This window comes from Hypomesus transpacificus, chromosome 18 (genome assembly GCF_021917145.1).
Source record: "Hypomesus transpacificus isolate Combined female chromosome 18, fHypTra1, whole genome shotgun sequence".
NCBI lineage: Eukaryota > Metazoa > Chordata > Actinopteri > Osmeriformes > Osmeridae > Hypomesus > Hypomesus transpacificus.
The window spans coordinates 12,624,906-12,639,663 of record NC_061077.1 but is presented as its reverse complement, the minus strand read 5'-3'; the positions used below and the strand labels follow the sequence as shown (position 1 = coordinate 12,639,663).

General features: G+C 43.4%; 1 protein-coding gene across 4 annotated transcripts; it reads right to left on the bottom strand.

The window, feature by feature from the left end:
• Positions 1–717: 717 nt before the first annotated feature.
• Positions 718–11,053, bottom strand: b4galnt1a (beta-1,4-N-acetyl-galactosaminyl transferase 1a). Of its 4 annotated transcripts, none has more exons than XM_047039664.1 (11): positions 10,022–11,053; positions 7,957–8,214; positions 7,622–7,786; positions 7,241–7,347; positions 7,065–7,102; positions 6,751–6,931; positions 3,298–3,393; positions 3,008–3,195; positions 2,276–2,416; positions 1,576–1,813; positions 718–1,321 (listed from the first exon to the last, which is right to left on the bottom strand). In XM_047039664.1, the coding sequence occupies exons 2-11, from the start codon at positions 8,157–8,159 to the stop codon at positions 1,113–1,115; spliced, it is 1,566 nt and encodes a 521-aa protein (XP_046895620.1). In that variant the 5' UTR covers positions 8,160–8,214; positions 10,022–11,053; the 3' UTR covers positions 718–1,112. The 4 variants fall into 4 exon arrangements, with proteins under 4 accessions (XP_046895620.1, XP_046895621.1, XP_046895618.1 ...); XM_047039665.1 differs by lacking the exon at positions 10,022–11,053 and adding an exon at positions 9,532–9,714; XM_047039662.1 differs by lacking the exon at positions 10,022–11,053 and adding an exon at positions 9,127–9,713.
• Between the last annotated feature and the right edge of the window lie 3,705 nt (positions 11,054–14,758).

Sequence of the window (14,758 nt, the reverse complement as noted above, 5' to 3'; positions counted from 1 at the left end):
TGAAAAAGAAATCAAGGGACATTTACAATAGATAAAAATGTGCGATTAATTGCGATTAATTGCGAGTTAACTATGACATTAATGCGATTAATCGCGATTAAATATTTTAATCGTTTGACAGCTCTAATATATATATATATATATATATATATATATATATATGGGGAGAACTGCCACTCTCGAAAAACTTCCGGGTTCTGAACTGGTTGCAGTTCCACTCAAGTTCCATATGAGGGCGCTAACGGTCAGGTGCAGAATGAATGGAGGTCTATGGAGCTATTACCCTCAAAATCCACTTTTCTTAGGATATCATTTTTGGTCTAGTAATTTGAATTCTGAATTCGAAAGGTCCTGAAACTGCAGTCCTGAAATTGCAGTTCTCCGGTTCTGCAGGTACATGCTACTCGTTTAAGGAGAACCTTGCCACTCCCTATTTACAAAATGAACAGCTAAAAATGACATATAATAAACAACTTACTAACCTCGACCGTTTGGTCATGACCTCACTCTCAGTTATAAGTAGTTATTAATCTCCCAAAATATTCAAGATACTTCCTGCATAGGTGGCAATTCTTTTTTAAACAAAGAAATCCATTAGATTACTACTATAACAACCCTGTGACAAAGAAGCTGGGGTTATCTAGTGCACCTTCCAGGACTGAAAACTAAGACAACGTGTGTGAACATTGCTGTAAAAACACCACATGACCCAGCAGGTTTAGATAGGAGCAATAAAAGACAAATATTTATGGTGACTAAACCACTGTGGTGCAAAGGTCCGCCTGTACGATTGAAATCAGTATCTTGGAGCCAAACTAAAACACTAATCAAGTCTTCTCTTAAAGCACACTTAAATAGGACTGCGAAAGTGAATCATTTGTAGAATTCATAGAAATCTTTTCTTACGCACCCTTGTTTCAAAATTGAAAAGAAAATGTTCTTCGCTCATATATTTGAAGTCACGTACATTAGACAGCTTAGTCTCTCCATGGTGTAGGATGTTGGGTCAAACCGGTTCCACTGAAGGATTCCATGATGTGGAACCTTGTTCCTTCACCGATGGAATGAGGGCAAACAGGCCAAGTGGGACGCCATCGGTGGCTGAGGTCATCTTAGTCACTAGTCATGCACTTGAACCGGCTCTTGAAGTAGTAGAAGTCACTTGCGGTGTCGGTGTTATTAGAGGGGGAATAGCGGAACTTGGCGTAGGCCTTTTCGCTCTCCGTTTTGCCCCATGGCAACTTGATCTTTGAAGCGTGGCTCACCACAACGTCGCTGCAGGAGCCAATGTGAAGAGATCCCAGCCCGTCAACAAAGAACTCTAGAGGGAGAGAGGGGACAGAGCCTATTCATCCAAACCATAAAAATGAATGATTCATTGGCAGCGAGGACAGGAGGGTTTGTGCACACATCATAAAAGAGATGAGGACAGCGGAATGACTCATGTAGATTGGTGGGTGGGGACACAGACAGACAGAGAACAAGGAAAGGCCTCCTGGAAAACGGCGTCAGGTCAACTGTACTTAGCAGAGCACTGTCGGTGTGCGGCGCGCAGGTCCAGAGGTCAACACTCACCCAGGTGAGCCGCTCGTGCCAGGCGGGGGTCGAAGCCCACCTGCCTCGCCTTGTCCGTCCTGGCCATGAAGAAATTGATGACGCCGTCTGCGACCACGCAGTTGGGATAGCCCTTGATGGTGTGGTGGTGGGCCCGCCTCATGTGTAAGCAGTCCCCATCTTCGCCACCTTCTTCCACAGAGATGGTGTGGCGGAAGGTGGCAGTGTACCCGGTCACCTCCATCACCGCCCCGCCCACCTGACAAAAGTACCAGGGAAGACTCCAGAAGTTTCTGAGATGGCCAGGGAAAGTGTGAATGGGGCTGTAGCTGCACACAGAATCATTCTGACGTCCTAGTTTACATGCTGCACGGCTAACTCACAGTTAAAGTTATAACTTGCAGTATTTACATTGAATATGCATTATTTCATTATTTATTTCAGTTTGGTATCCAAAATGCTCAGACCAATTTTAACACATCACTCTTCAGACCTCACATCACATGACGCAAGCACAATCTATTGTCTAACAGTGAGGAAAACACTACCAACTTCCCCACTCAGGTGATGTCATGATGACTGTTCAGGGTACTTCTCCATTATTCCTTCAATAAAATTCATACCCAAAGAGTGTCTCTCACAGCCAACAGAGTATGTGAGTACTCTGAGTCTGTTTGTCTTTCAGTCCGTCTGTCCGAACAGGATTGGTGGAGGCCCTTACCAGGTCCAAGGTGGTGTTCTCCAGGATGTCCACCATCTTCTCCAGCTTTGTGTTAGCAGAGAAGATGAAGTCATCATCCACCCATAGTACGTACTTGGTGGTCACCTGGGAGATGGCTAAGTTTCTACCAGCAAACCAGCCCTGAGGAGGGAAAGGCTATCTTAGAAAGCTCTTTGTGACAATGCATATTATAACTGGCTATACAAATGAAATTGGATCTAGAAACAATCAGATACTAAATGATATGTTAGTGGAAGGTTAGTCTATCTTGTGTAGATTATTTAAAAAGCAGAGTTCCAATTGAGGGGAGGCTGGTGGGGACCCATCCATAAAAAATGACATAATAAATAAACAAAATCCCACTTTGGAGCCACCAACTTATAGGTTAGTATAGGTTATCATGTGTATTTAGAGGTTTAGTACACTGTATTGAATATTGTATATTCTTGTATATTAGGAGGTTGACTATATTTTTGCTTATCATAGATGAAATCTATGTTCTGTGTACCTATGTTATGTTATGCCAGGTTGCTTTGCGTTGTCTTGTCCTAACAATTTCAGTGCCCTGTGTTGTTCTGTGCATCTGACAATAAAAGACTCGACTTTGAACAACTTCCCTTCCCAACGTCCTCTGAAACCACATGATCACTGTCTAAAATGGATGCCAAAAAAGGGTCAGCTTACTCTTTCATTAAACATTTAGTAGGTTTTCACTACATGAGGCTGTCTCACCTTTGCATATGGCATGGTGTAATGTTCTATGTGGGGGCCCTTGACTGGCTGGGGATGCTCGTTGTCGTCGGCGACCACTATGACAATGTCAGGGTAGTACTGTCGTATGCTGTCAATCAAGTCCTGTAATTTATCATAGCGCAGGAAGGTCTTGGTAGCGATGGTGACGTGGGAACTGATACCAAATGCTGGGGGGGAAATGAAACCGTTTATACAAAATAAACGGTTGGTCCACTCAAAACATTTCTTTTGACCCTGCTTGATTGCAGACAAACAATTGCATAACACACCTTCTTCTTTGAAGGCTGGTTTCACGAGTTTTGGGGTGATGACATGTCCAACGGTGATAGTAAAGACTGAGTGATGTCCAAGGGTTTCCATCTGGACTGGAAGAGTACAGAATATGGTCACTATGGATACGAACACTTTGATACAACACAGTTAACGTCTTTGTCACATCACAACAGTAGACAAACAAAAAACGCATTTAAAAAACTTAAACAGGAATTCATTCCCAATCTATATGTGTGTTGTACTGGATTCAAATGAATTAGTTTGTTTCACTTAGCGTCAGTATTACAGTATAGATGTGAGATGCAAACCGGTTGCTGCAACAAACACAGCCTCCAGATAAGTATATGGGTAAACACAGAGCTGTCAAAGGAGCGGTGCTAGGCCCTGTGCAAACTGAACATGTGAGGCCCTGCAAACAGGGTGTCAACACTGTGCAATAAGCCCTGCTTATTGACATACACTCATGCACGCGCAAGAATCACTATCAACTTGCACGGGGACCGTCCATAAATCCGACAGCTATATGGTCATATCCTGTGCGCTTGTGAGTTCCCAGAGTGCCTTGCTGTGTGTGAGTTCAATGTGGACGTACACTCTGTGTCCGTGGAGTTGAAATACATGCTAAAATAGATAGGATGAAAGTTAAAGTAGGAAAGAAAAACAACTTTGTGATTGCAAACCAGGCAGGGGCTGAGACCCGCAGTGGCGTGAGGCCCTGTGCGACAGATACTGTGGTAATAGATGCAAAGTAGGTCAAAGGAAATGAACTCTGACGCAGACTATGCCTATGAACGGATGTGATTGACTCACCACAGACAAGACTACATATCTACTCTGACCTCTATACCTCTGAATGTGACGAAAACGTTCCACAAATAGACAGCTTCTTCAACAACCTTACATTTCCTTCGGTCCAATTTGAACACAGTTCATTATTAGGGGGAAATATCTCATCTGCAGAGATCTTAGATTGCTATTAAATACTTAGAAAGCAATAAAAAAGCCTGGACCAGACTCCTGAACATTGTGTATTCCCCTTCAGCATCTGCTCCTGAAATGGTGATTCAATGAGTCACTGTCATCCGGACAGCTTTCACCAACTCTATGTCAAGCTGCAATAAAACTAATTCCAAAAAAGGTAAAGATCCCCTCCAATGTTATTCATATCGTTCCATCTCATTACTAAATGGTGATTATAAAATTCTGTCAAAAAATGTTGCTGGTCGAATGGAGAAGTTCTGACCTCAGATAATGGCCGGGTTTCCCCAGATTCGTTAAGAAGGTCTTAACGCTAAGAGCTTCTTAAGAGCGTTCTAAGAGCGTTCTAGAGCGCTCTTCGAATGTTCTTAAGAAGTTCTTAGCGTTAAGAGCTTCTTAACGAATCTGGGAAACCCGGCCAATATCAACAGATCAAACTGGTTTCATTTTAAATAGACATTCTAGCTCAAACTTAAGAAGACTCCTGAACATAGTGTATTCCCCTTCAGCATCTACTCCTGAAATGGTGAACCCACTCGATGCTGAAAAATAATTTGACCGTGTTGAGTGGCACTCTCTTTTCTCGAATTTGACAAAGCGTTTATATCTTGGGTTCAACTTCTGTATGTTCAACCTCAACCCCTGGCAGCGCTGGTTACCAATGGACAGCAGTCTGACTACTTTCCCCTTGGTAGAGGTACCCGTCGGGGTTGCCTGCTATCCACTCTCCTCTTCGCAATTGCCATAGAGCCTCTAGCCATCGCCCTTAGACAATCTGAGGAGTTCTCAGGCATAGTGCAAGGTGGGCTTACTCATAAATTCTATTGTTAATATTTGACATCAGTTTGGGAAATTATCTGATTACAAAATGTATCTCCAGAAAAGTGAGATGTTTCCCTTCAAATCAGGCTGCAACCCAAATTCCACTTTCCCCCTTCATCTCCACACCGGAAAGGGTTAATTTCAATTCTTTATAATGATATCTGCAACATTTCTCCCCTTTCACTGCAATAAATAAGAAAATTTTGGCAAGATGACTATGGGGAAGCAATGAGAGAGGATCAATGGGAAGCAGCACTTGATCGAGTACACACCTCCTCTCCTTGTGCCAGACACGGCCTAATTCAACTTAAGATCCTCCTTAGAGTGCACTGGGCTAAATTTTCCCTAGTGTTGACCCTGCGTGTCCCTGCTGTAAAAGTCGACCAGCAGACCACATATGTTCTAGTCTTGCTCTTTTCTCAGGACATTTTGGGCAGACATATTTCAGGCATACTCCAGAATGTTTGGTATACACTTCCCTCCAAACTCAATATGTGCCATATTTGGCTTCACACAAAAAACCTCAATCTCTTAAAAGGCAGGGGCTATGCTGTCATAGCATTCACCTCTTTGCTTGCTAGACGTCAGATATTACTCCTGTGGAAAGATCAATCACCACCCACATTCAGTAGATGGACTACATTATGTTTTTCCTGAAACTGGAGAAAATTAGAAACACACTGAAAGGTTCCATACAGAGTTTTGAGAGAACTTGGACCTCTTTCTTGATGTACGTTGAGAGCTCACAAATGTTTTTAAAGGAAACAAACTAGATGGTGATGCCCCCACCATCAATGTGTTAAAAGATAAGGTTTTAATAGCTGTTTGAAGATGTTAATGCCCTCTAAACTTGCAACACGGAAGACAATCTCCAAGAGAATCCAAACCCATCAAAAGACATACTTGAATCTGACCACTTCATTTACATTTAGTCATTTAGCAGACGCGCTTATCCAGAGCAACTTACAGTAAGTACAGTGATATTCCACCGAGGCAAGTAGGGTAAAGCGCCTTGGACACAAGACACAACGTCGTTCTTGCACGGCCAGGAATCGAACCGGTAACCTTCTGATTCATAGCCCGATTTGCTAACCGCTCAGCCATCTGACTCCTTACTATCAACTTCAACACTATTAGAACTATGCCTTTCTGATACTTCATCTTCAGTTATACTTTCTACACACAAGGGCAAATTTGGCTTTCCACCAAAATCACTTGATGTTGTAACTGGCTTACAGTCCCAGTGTCTTTCCCCACCCTTCCACCTCCACCTTCCTACACAGTCACCCAAAATACAGCACATGACATTGGGTTGTATGACTTTGGCTGGCTTAGGGCGCCAAGCCATCAAGTCTGCCGTGGAGCAAGTTATGGCTGGGTGAGGTTATCGGTGGAGCAAATTATGGGTGGGTGAGGTTATGGGTGGAGCAGGTTAGGGGTGGGGTTGGAATGTTGGAAGGCACATGAGAGCAGTTCCAACGTGTCAACGGTATTGTGCAACGTGGATGGATTGTTTTCTGTCTGCCTAACTGCAGTTCTTCCACTGTCTCTGCCCAAACTGGTCTATCTGGCGACCAAGATATCTTTTACTTGAGGTTTAACAAAATATTCATTTCTGATGTAGCTGACGGTATTTCTTATGGACTCACGTATGTCTGCTGTCCTGGGGTGGAACACAGTGTTTGTGTACGTGACAAACTGAAGCTGTCGGTTCAAATTTGGAAGATGTCTACTGGACATGCTCATGTGCATGTGCCCCGCCCCTGTGATGAAGACTGCATCCACTGTGGCAGCCACATCAAATGTACCCATGGTGGCAGTCAAATTCACCTATGACAAAGCACCATGGTAATAACATGCAAAATACATGGAAAATGATCAAGTCCAAACAGGGAAGTGATGCTGATCATACAGCACTTCTTAAAACCAAACTATACAACAAACAGAAAGTACTACAACCTACCATGTATACGTCTTTAGGCAGTTCCTTCAGACCCAGCCCTTCGGGAAGATCAATAGTGAAAATCGTATTTATCCTTTATCCCAAACCAAACTCAGTATTATTCCTTCAGATGGAAGTCAACAGCACTTTAATGGTTGCAGAAGTTCTCTACTGTATGGTTTATTATCTGCTCTCACCAGGGATGATGATAGTCTTGAGGGGTCGTACCTCCAGCCCCTGAGTAGGGTACTGGAGAGGACTGTTAGCCTCTGCTATGATAAGAAGGTCCAGAGCGCTGGAGGACCTAGAGTAGTAATGGGGACGTACATAAGCATCAATCACACGTAACGGTTAGCTTCCATCAAATTCATATGGTTCAATTTGACAGTGGGAATTTACAAGGAATTGTAGATTTATTTTTTTATAGTGTGCTTTGTAGGTGTTAGTGTGTAGGCCTGCATAACCATCCAATTGAATGCTGACATTTCTACCGTTGTCGACGGTGACGTCTGTGTTTTAGTTTTTTGAGTCGGGGTGGGGGCCAGGAGTGAATATTTCCGTGTGTACTGTTTTAATACCTCTTCTGGAAACGTTCATACTCCTTTGTCCTGCGACTCTTCACCTTTGAGTCCTGGACGGCGGAGGAGAAGTTATGTGACCACACGCGTGGAAACAGCAAGCCTGCAAACGGCAGTTGGATGCTTTCATCCCTCTCGCATACGCATGTATCCTGCTTCAGACGACTGGGTGGAGAGCACATGGTTTAAAGAAAAACATCACTTTTGGTGACTGTAGGGTGGAGAAACAGGAACACTAACGTCTTGATTTCTAGGCGAATGTGCTGCTAACCCAAGTACACCACTGTGGAGGCCACAGTGTTTGGGTTGGTGTGTCAACACGGCTCGTCACTTACCTTGCCACACTTGCCTTGACATGGTAGGGGATATCATCATGTTCTTCCACCGGTTTATGAAGCTTCTTAAATAGAAGACTCTTGAGGCGCAGTGGGTGCTCATTAACTGGGATGTCAGTGGACAAGGTCCATGAATGGAGGGCATAAATCAATACACCAAGAGCCAGAATAGACAGCAGGACCTTGCGGGCAGTACGCATCATGGAAAAGAGCGCAGAATACAGTGTGCAGGGAAGCTGACCAGCGCTTGGTTTGTGACTGCAACAGAGAGGGGCTGTGAGATACAAGGAACTTCCTGGGCCAACAGTCAACTCCAGCACCTCCTTCAGGAAGTGGAGGTGCACCCCATCAAGACTATCATAATCCGTTGTATCATGGGTCATGTACCATATCACATGTATTCACATTGCTTTACTGTCATTATGTTTTGTGTGCTCCTAGATCATATCCCATCATCTTTATTTAGTAGGCCATATGTGAAAATAAATATGCATACGAGAATAGATATTATAATGAGAGGATGGTGGTCATTCCTATGGCACATATTGACTCAATTTGAGTCGTGACTTGCAGTACAGGAAAATCAACGAAACCTAGTGTTAAAACTGCCCCTGCCTAACACTAATCAAGGCAGAAAGACAAATATCCTTGTCTAACGTAAGGGACAGTTTAACATGAGTGAAATCATGTATTGTTTATAAAGTAGCCTAGATGATGTAGCCTACAGCAGATTTCATAGTGTTGATTAGCATTGACATTTGCTGTGTCTTTAGTGCATTGTGTGCCAGCTAAACTTGTTTATAAACTACACCTGCTATCCTCAGAATATTCGTTATGATGAAATCAAAAGTGGCAACGACCACACTACCAATCAAGATTCGCATATTGAAGGGCAAAAAATAAATCCGCCATAAATATCCGCCATGTAGGCTATATAGCCTACGTCTTCCCAACAAAATTCAATAATGATATCATTATCTAAAAACATTTCTTGAATTTGATTTTTACCATCAATAACAACGACTCATTTACTCCACAATAGACAAAGATAATGGGTATAATTTCCAGGACCGTGTAAGTAGAATCCTTATTTATATTTACAACTTACTTAACTTAAACAACTTAACGTAGAAATACGATATACTTGTTCAAAGCCGAAGCCAAATTTACCTCTCGAATATTCTACTTTATCCTTACTACCCCAGTGTTGTAAAGTTTATGCCGTGAGAATATCCAACCTGTTTTTGTAATGTCCATATGTGGGCGCTGTCAAAGATTTCGATGCAAGGGTGGACTATGGGAAAGTAGTTAGTTGAATGAAAAAGTGCTCGTACAAAATTAAATGCGCAAATTATGTGCTGACCCGGATTTGAAAAAAAAAAGACTCATCTTATCTTGAATTTCAGGTTGGTCGCGTTTTATCCAAGCCCCTTTGGCAAGGCGAGATACGGTATCTCGTTTTAAGCATCTGACGGTTAAACGAAATTCTCATTTTTTAAAGTGTTTTCCTCCCCCTAAATTTGTCTACTAGACTCGTTAAAAACTGGACATGTCCACTCTTGCGAATTCCCTCACCTGTCCACCTTCTGAACGTTGGACTAAAACGCAATCCAACCCTCCACCAGGATATCCTACCTCCCAGCAATTAACAACTTCAGACACAACACATCTTGCAACTTCCCCTTTTACTAAACAGTTGTTGTACTTTAACCTGTAAATCAGTACTTTCGTAGGCTACATTGTTTGCACTTTGCACTTTATACCTGTTTATAAGCTGTATTTGCACTCCTGGTTTGATGCAAATTAAATGTCCTGTGTTTGTACTGTTTAGTGACAGTTGAATCTAATCGAATTTTTCCCTCTCCCCCCCCCCTCTCTCTCCCTCCCCCCCCCCCCTCTCTCTCCCCCCCCCCCCCCTCTCTCTCCCTCCCCCCCCCCCCCTCTCTCTCCCCCCCCCCCCTCTTTCTCACTCTCTCTCTCTCTGTCCCTCCCCTGTTTCCTACCTCCCAATACATCTGTCTTGTTTACACAGCACCCAGCTGGTGTCCATTGTGATTACCCTAACCTGTGCTTTCAGGGTTGCTTCCTTTGTCGATATGTCTGTTCGGTTTTGGTTGTAGTTCCAAATGTGATTATCTTTTGTCTTCTGTCTTGTGTCTGAGCTTTTGGAGGTCCTGAATTTTGTAATTTTGGTTAGTAAAAACCTATTAGTGCTTTCATCCTGTCTGCCTCCTCCCTTTATGTCTGCTCGCTCTATGGACTTTGATACTACAGCTCCAGTCAAGACAATAATAACCCATCACGCAGCTAGGGAACATGCTGTTGGGTGTGTTGTTGAAACCAGGCACTTAACACTGGTATGTGTGAGATGTTTTTAATAACTGCAAAGAAAGCAAAGAAGTCTAGGCCCATTGAGCCTAAGCCTTCTTATTTGTTTTCAAATTACAAGTGCTTAATTTGTGTACATGGCTGTAGGATACAATATCAAATGGTGTCTCCCTACAATGTTGTTTTTTTTTCATGAGGATACATACAAAAATTCTGGATTTTTTCGTGCAAATTTGTATTGCCTCTTACTTGTAATCTGTGAAAAATCAATTTAACACTTGCTGGCTCCTGGGATTAATGGCCTACAGTTTAAGGAACTGGGAATGAGAATTTTAAATATGAATCAGGTGGGATCCAATGTCACAGTACGAGTAAATAGTGTAAGGTAACCAGTAAAAGTTGTCATCACCAACCTCAAGAGTTCAAGGAAAACACATAATCTTCCAGAGATGTTCCACCCATCTCCTCTTGTTCGTACCTATCATGCTGTCCGTTGGTGGTGGTAGGGGGTAGAGCAACTTAGATTCCAATAAACTTGCACAGGTGATGTACTGTCTCCTTAAAACAGTGCGCTGGCGTTGGCATGGGATTCATTACTTTTCATCTCGAAAACTGTGGTTAACAGCCGCATCCTCAGTTATTAAAACAATCAGTCCTACCTCCATTTGAAAATTAACTTATGCCCCTGCACTGTAGGACACAAAGTACTGAGCAAAGGGTAGGGAAAATGTGTATATTTCCTTTTAATACATGCTGTGATGTATACTACGTCAAACAAAACGCACGTTTTCACTTGTTGATATTTTCCTTGATGTTTAAAATAGGTTGTTATACAACTAAATATTTACTAGATTGTGTCTTTCCTCGTGGATGCACTGTATTTATTTGATGCCACACATGTCCATATGTTTTCTTAATGCTTGGTAAATATGGGCCTCTTGAGGCCACTGCGCACACATACACACTCACACACTCACACTCACATACACTCACAGTCAGACACACTCACACTCAGACACACTCAGACACGCTCACACTCAGACACACTCAGACACGCTCACACTCAGACACACTCAGACACACTCACAGTCAGACACACTCAGACACACTCACAGTCAGACACACTCAGACACGCTCACAGTCAGACACACTCAGACACACTCACAGTCAGACACACTCAGACACGCTCACAGTCAGACACACTCAGACACACTCACAGTCAGACACACTCACAGTCAGACACACTCACACTCAGACACACTCACACACACTCACAGTCAGACACACTCAGACACGCTCACACTCAGACACACTCAGACACACTCACACTCAGACACACTCACACTTCCCACTTGACACAGAGACACACAATTGGAATCACCATCTTCTTCAGATCTCAAGAATTCAAATACATCCATACATTTTGTGCAAACCTATGCCCCTGCACTGTAGGACACCATGCATCTAAATCTGCTCCAAGTGATGTGGCCATGATCACAACTGATTTATTGTTGGATTTGCAACTGTAAACTTCAAATGAATAATCTAAGAAGGACAGTTTCACATTCACTACATTGCTGCCACCTCAAAAGGCCTTTTATACCAATACAGTAGACTTCTAACTCTTCAAACTCTGACCTTTTTTCGCTAGGGCTATTGAGACTGGACACCTCCTATAGTACCACACTACTTCTTGGTGCATAGCTGGCCAGGACCACTGGTGTTATGACTGAACGTCCTTTTCAGTCAGTGTTTCCCATGCTCATCACGTTTACCACGTAACACCTTCCCTTGCAGACCACTCGTCAAAACAACAGTGTTTTTGTTGGATGTAATGTTGATACAAGACAGGTCCTTCCTACATGATCCTTTTAAATTCATGCAACAACTCATGTCCATCTTCTATGGCTGTTTATATATGTGGAATACACCTGGAAACACTGGACCTGGGTTCCTTTCCTCAGCTCAGTATTTCTGCATACGTTATGGCCCTAAATGATAGGATGTCCTGCTAAGTTGTCAAGACCTGACTAGAGTGCACACGGAAATTGGTACGATCACTTTTTGTACTGCAGATGAAAAGCCCCAGGGTCTAAACCCTGCCCCTTCTACTCTGACCGGCGGAACCGGATTAACAAATTCTGTTCCCCCAGGGAGGGGTGGAGGGGCCCGTGATGCCTTCGTGCCCAGGGGCCCCTCCCACCCCTCCTCCTATCAACTCAACCACAGCTAGTTATATATGTAAAACTATGTTGGTTACAAAATGCAGTTGATTTTTCAGTAGGCTGCAGCAGCCAATGAAAAATGAACATTTACGTGTCTACATACTGTGAAGGAACAAAAACTATACTGCTAATCAATGCTGCTATACCAATCACTACCTCAAGTATATAAAATGTGTAATGCATAATACTAAAACACATATCCAATTGGGATCAATTGATTTAATAAAGAACAGATGGGATCGTGCAACAGGATGTTTCTGTGTACTAAGGTCGTGCTGAAATGTAACTTTGGTGTGTGGGTAAGAATGCCAAGGTCAGGCAAACTGTCTCGGGAGGCAAGTTTGTAACATTCAGGGACTGGTGTGAGCACAATGGGGCTACTCAGCTCATGGGAGTAAAGTGTCAACTTGGGAGATAAGGTGATGTTGGGACTGTAACTCCTTTCTACTTCAGGATGAGTCAGACTGGCCGGTCTGATACACAACCTAACCCAACCTTCTAAGGTCCCAATCCCCTGGAGACCCTGCCCACCCTTCTCACTTAATGCCCCCTTCTCCATGGAGACATGCCCCATCTGCCCCTATACATCATCAGACCTTGGACTGGTCTGCCCCCCCCCCCCCCCCCCCCCCCCCCCCCCCCTTCTCTTGGAGACACAGCCCCTCCCCCCCTGATTACATCAGACCTTTGGATCTTCTCTGCCCCCCTCCCTCTCTGAACATCATCAGATTCTTGGACTGCCCACCATGTGCCACCACGAACGCCCTGGACATTTAATTGGATAACCACATCCCCTCCCCATGGTCTTCTGACCAATCACCTATCAAAGATCTCCCTCTCTGGGGGGGTACAAGACCTGTCTCCCGGGGACAGGGAGAAATCATTTGGACTGGGCAGAACGCTCAATGATTTCTGTCAAGACTACTTTCTCACCAAGGCCTTTGTTTGATCTATGCTGAGACTCTGTTTCTGTGAAGCTGTATTGGCATCATCGACTGATTCACTAGACTGAGGTCATCCTGGTGTGTTGTACTCATTGTTGATTGCATCATTTCTTATTCATAAACTACAGAGAACTTGGTCTGGCATTTAACTTGTATCCTTCTACTCCAGTTTGAAACACAGTAATAATACTAACTGGCACATTGGTTTTGGTAGTAGTCGCTAGTTATCGAGCTAATAAAAGGACGTTTACCGGAAAAATCCTGTGCCATATTTTCAGGCAGCGTTCTTAGATACATCCAGGCTAATTCATGCTTTCTGAACGTTCAATTCAATGCGTTTGCTACCTGCGTTCCAGAATAATTTGACAGTTGGTTGGCCTTGGACAAAAATTAGCAAATTGTCCACCCTAGTTAAGTCAGTCAGCCTCATTGCTAAAATTAGCAGACGAGCTAGCACTGGCAACAAGTGCATCCTTTCTAACAAGCAACTAGCAACCTCCTTTTTTTTTTAAAGTCCCATGACATGAAAACTTCACTTTAGGAGGTTATTTAACATTAATGTGAGTTCCCCTAGCGTGCCTTTGGTCCCCTAGTGGCTACATTTCAATAAGTGTAAACCAAGCCCTGGATATTCTTCTCCGCCTTGAGAAAATGAGAGCTCAAACACTCGGTTTTGAAAATCCCCTATCGTGACGTAACAATAGGGAAGGTTACCTCTCCTTTCACAGAGAATTTGGCCCACCAATGAGAAAATGAGCTACGACCGTGCAAGCGCGACATTGGTTTTTCCTTGAGACATCATGGCTTGCAAACAACCGAAGCATTTAAAGCTACAGACACGGAAACAGCGTGTCCTGAAGAAAGCTTATTGAGGGACTGCTCATAGTGCCTGTAATTCTCCACAAAGGTGGAATTTTGAGAAGGAGACTTCAGATACAGTATTAGGGGACCACTACCAATTGTAAAGGGTCTTCTGGTAGAAAAGATTCACACGATTTAATTGGTAAATTTGTCGTGCTTAAACAGTGAGTGTGTGATTGTAAACCATAGAGTTAATGGTGTAAACATTGGACAGTTGACTTGCTCATTTTAATTTATTTCAGTTACACGACATGTAGTTGGGGTCCCCCTGGTGGCAGGGAGCCCCTGGGCCACTGCCCCGGTTGCCCGTATTATAATCCGGCCCTGCTGACCGGAGCTGGAGTCAGCTGATGTATCAGAACGCGAAATGCTGATTCACAGCTGCATAACTCAAGACACTGAATGACGCTCATTTTGAACCCTATTCTTTTCGGTAGCGGACAA

Coding starts and splice junctions, on each gene's coding strand:
- b4galnt1a (XM_047039664.1), bottom strand. CDS start 8,159: ATGATGCGTACTGCCCGCAAGGTCCTGCTGTCTATTCTGGCTCTTGGT. Junction 7,348..7,621: donor TATGAACGTTTCCAGAAGAG/GTATTAAAACAG, acceptor TTACTACTCTAG/GTCCTCCAGCGCTCTGGACC. Junction 3,394..6,750: donor CCCCAGGACAGCAGACATAC/GTGAGTCCATAA, acceptor GTACTCTTCCAG/TCCAGATGGAAACCCTTGGA.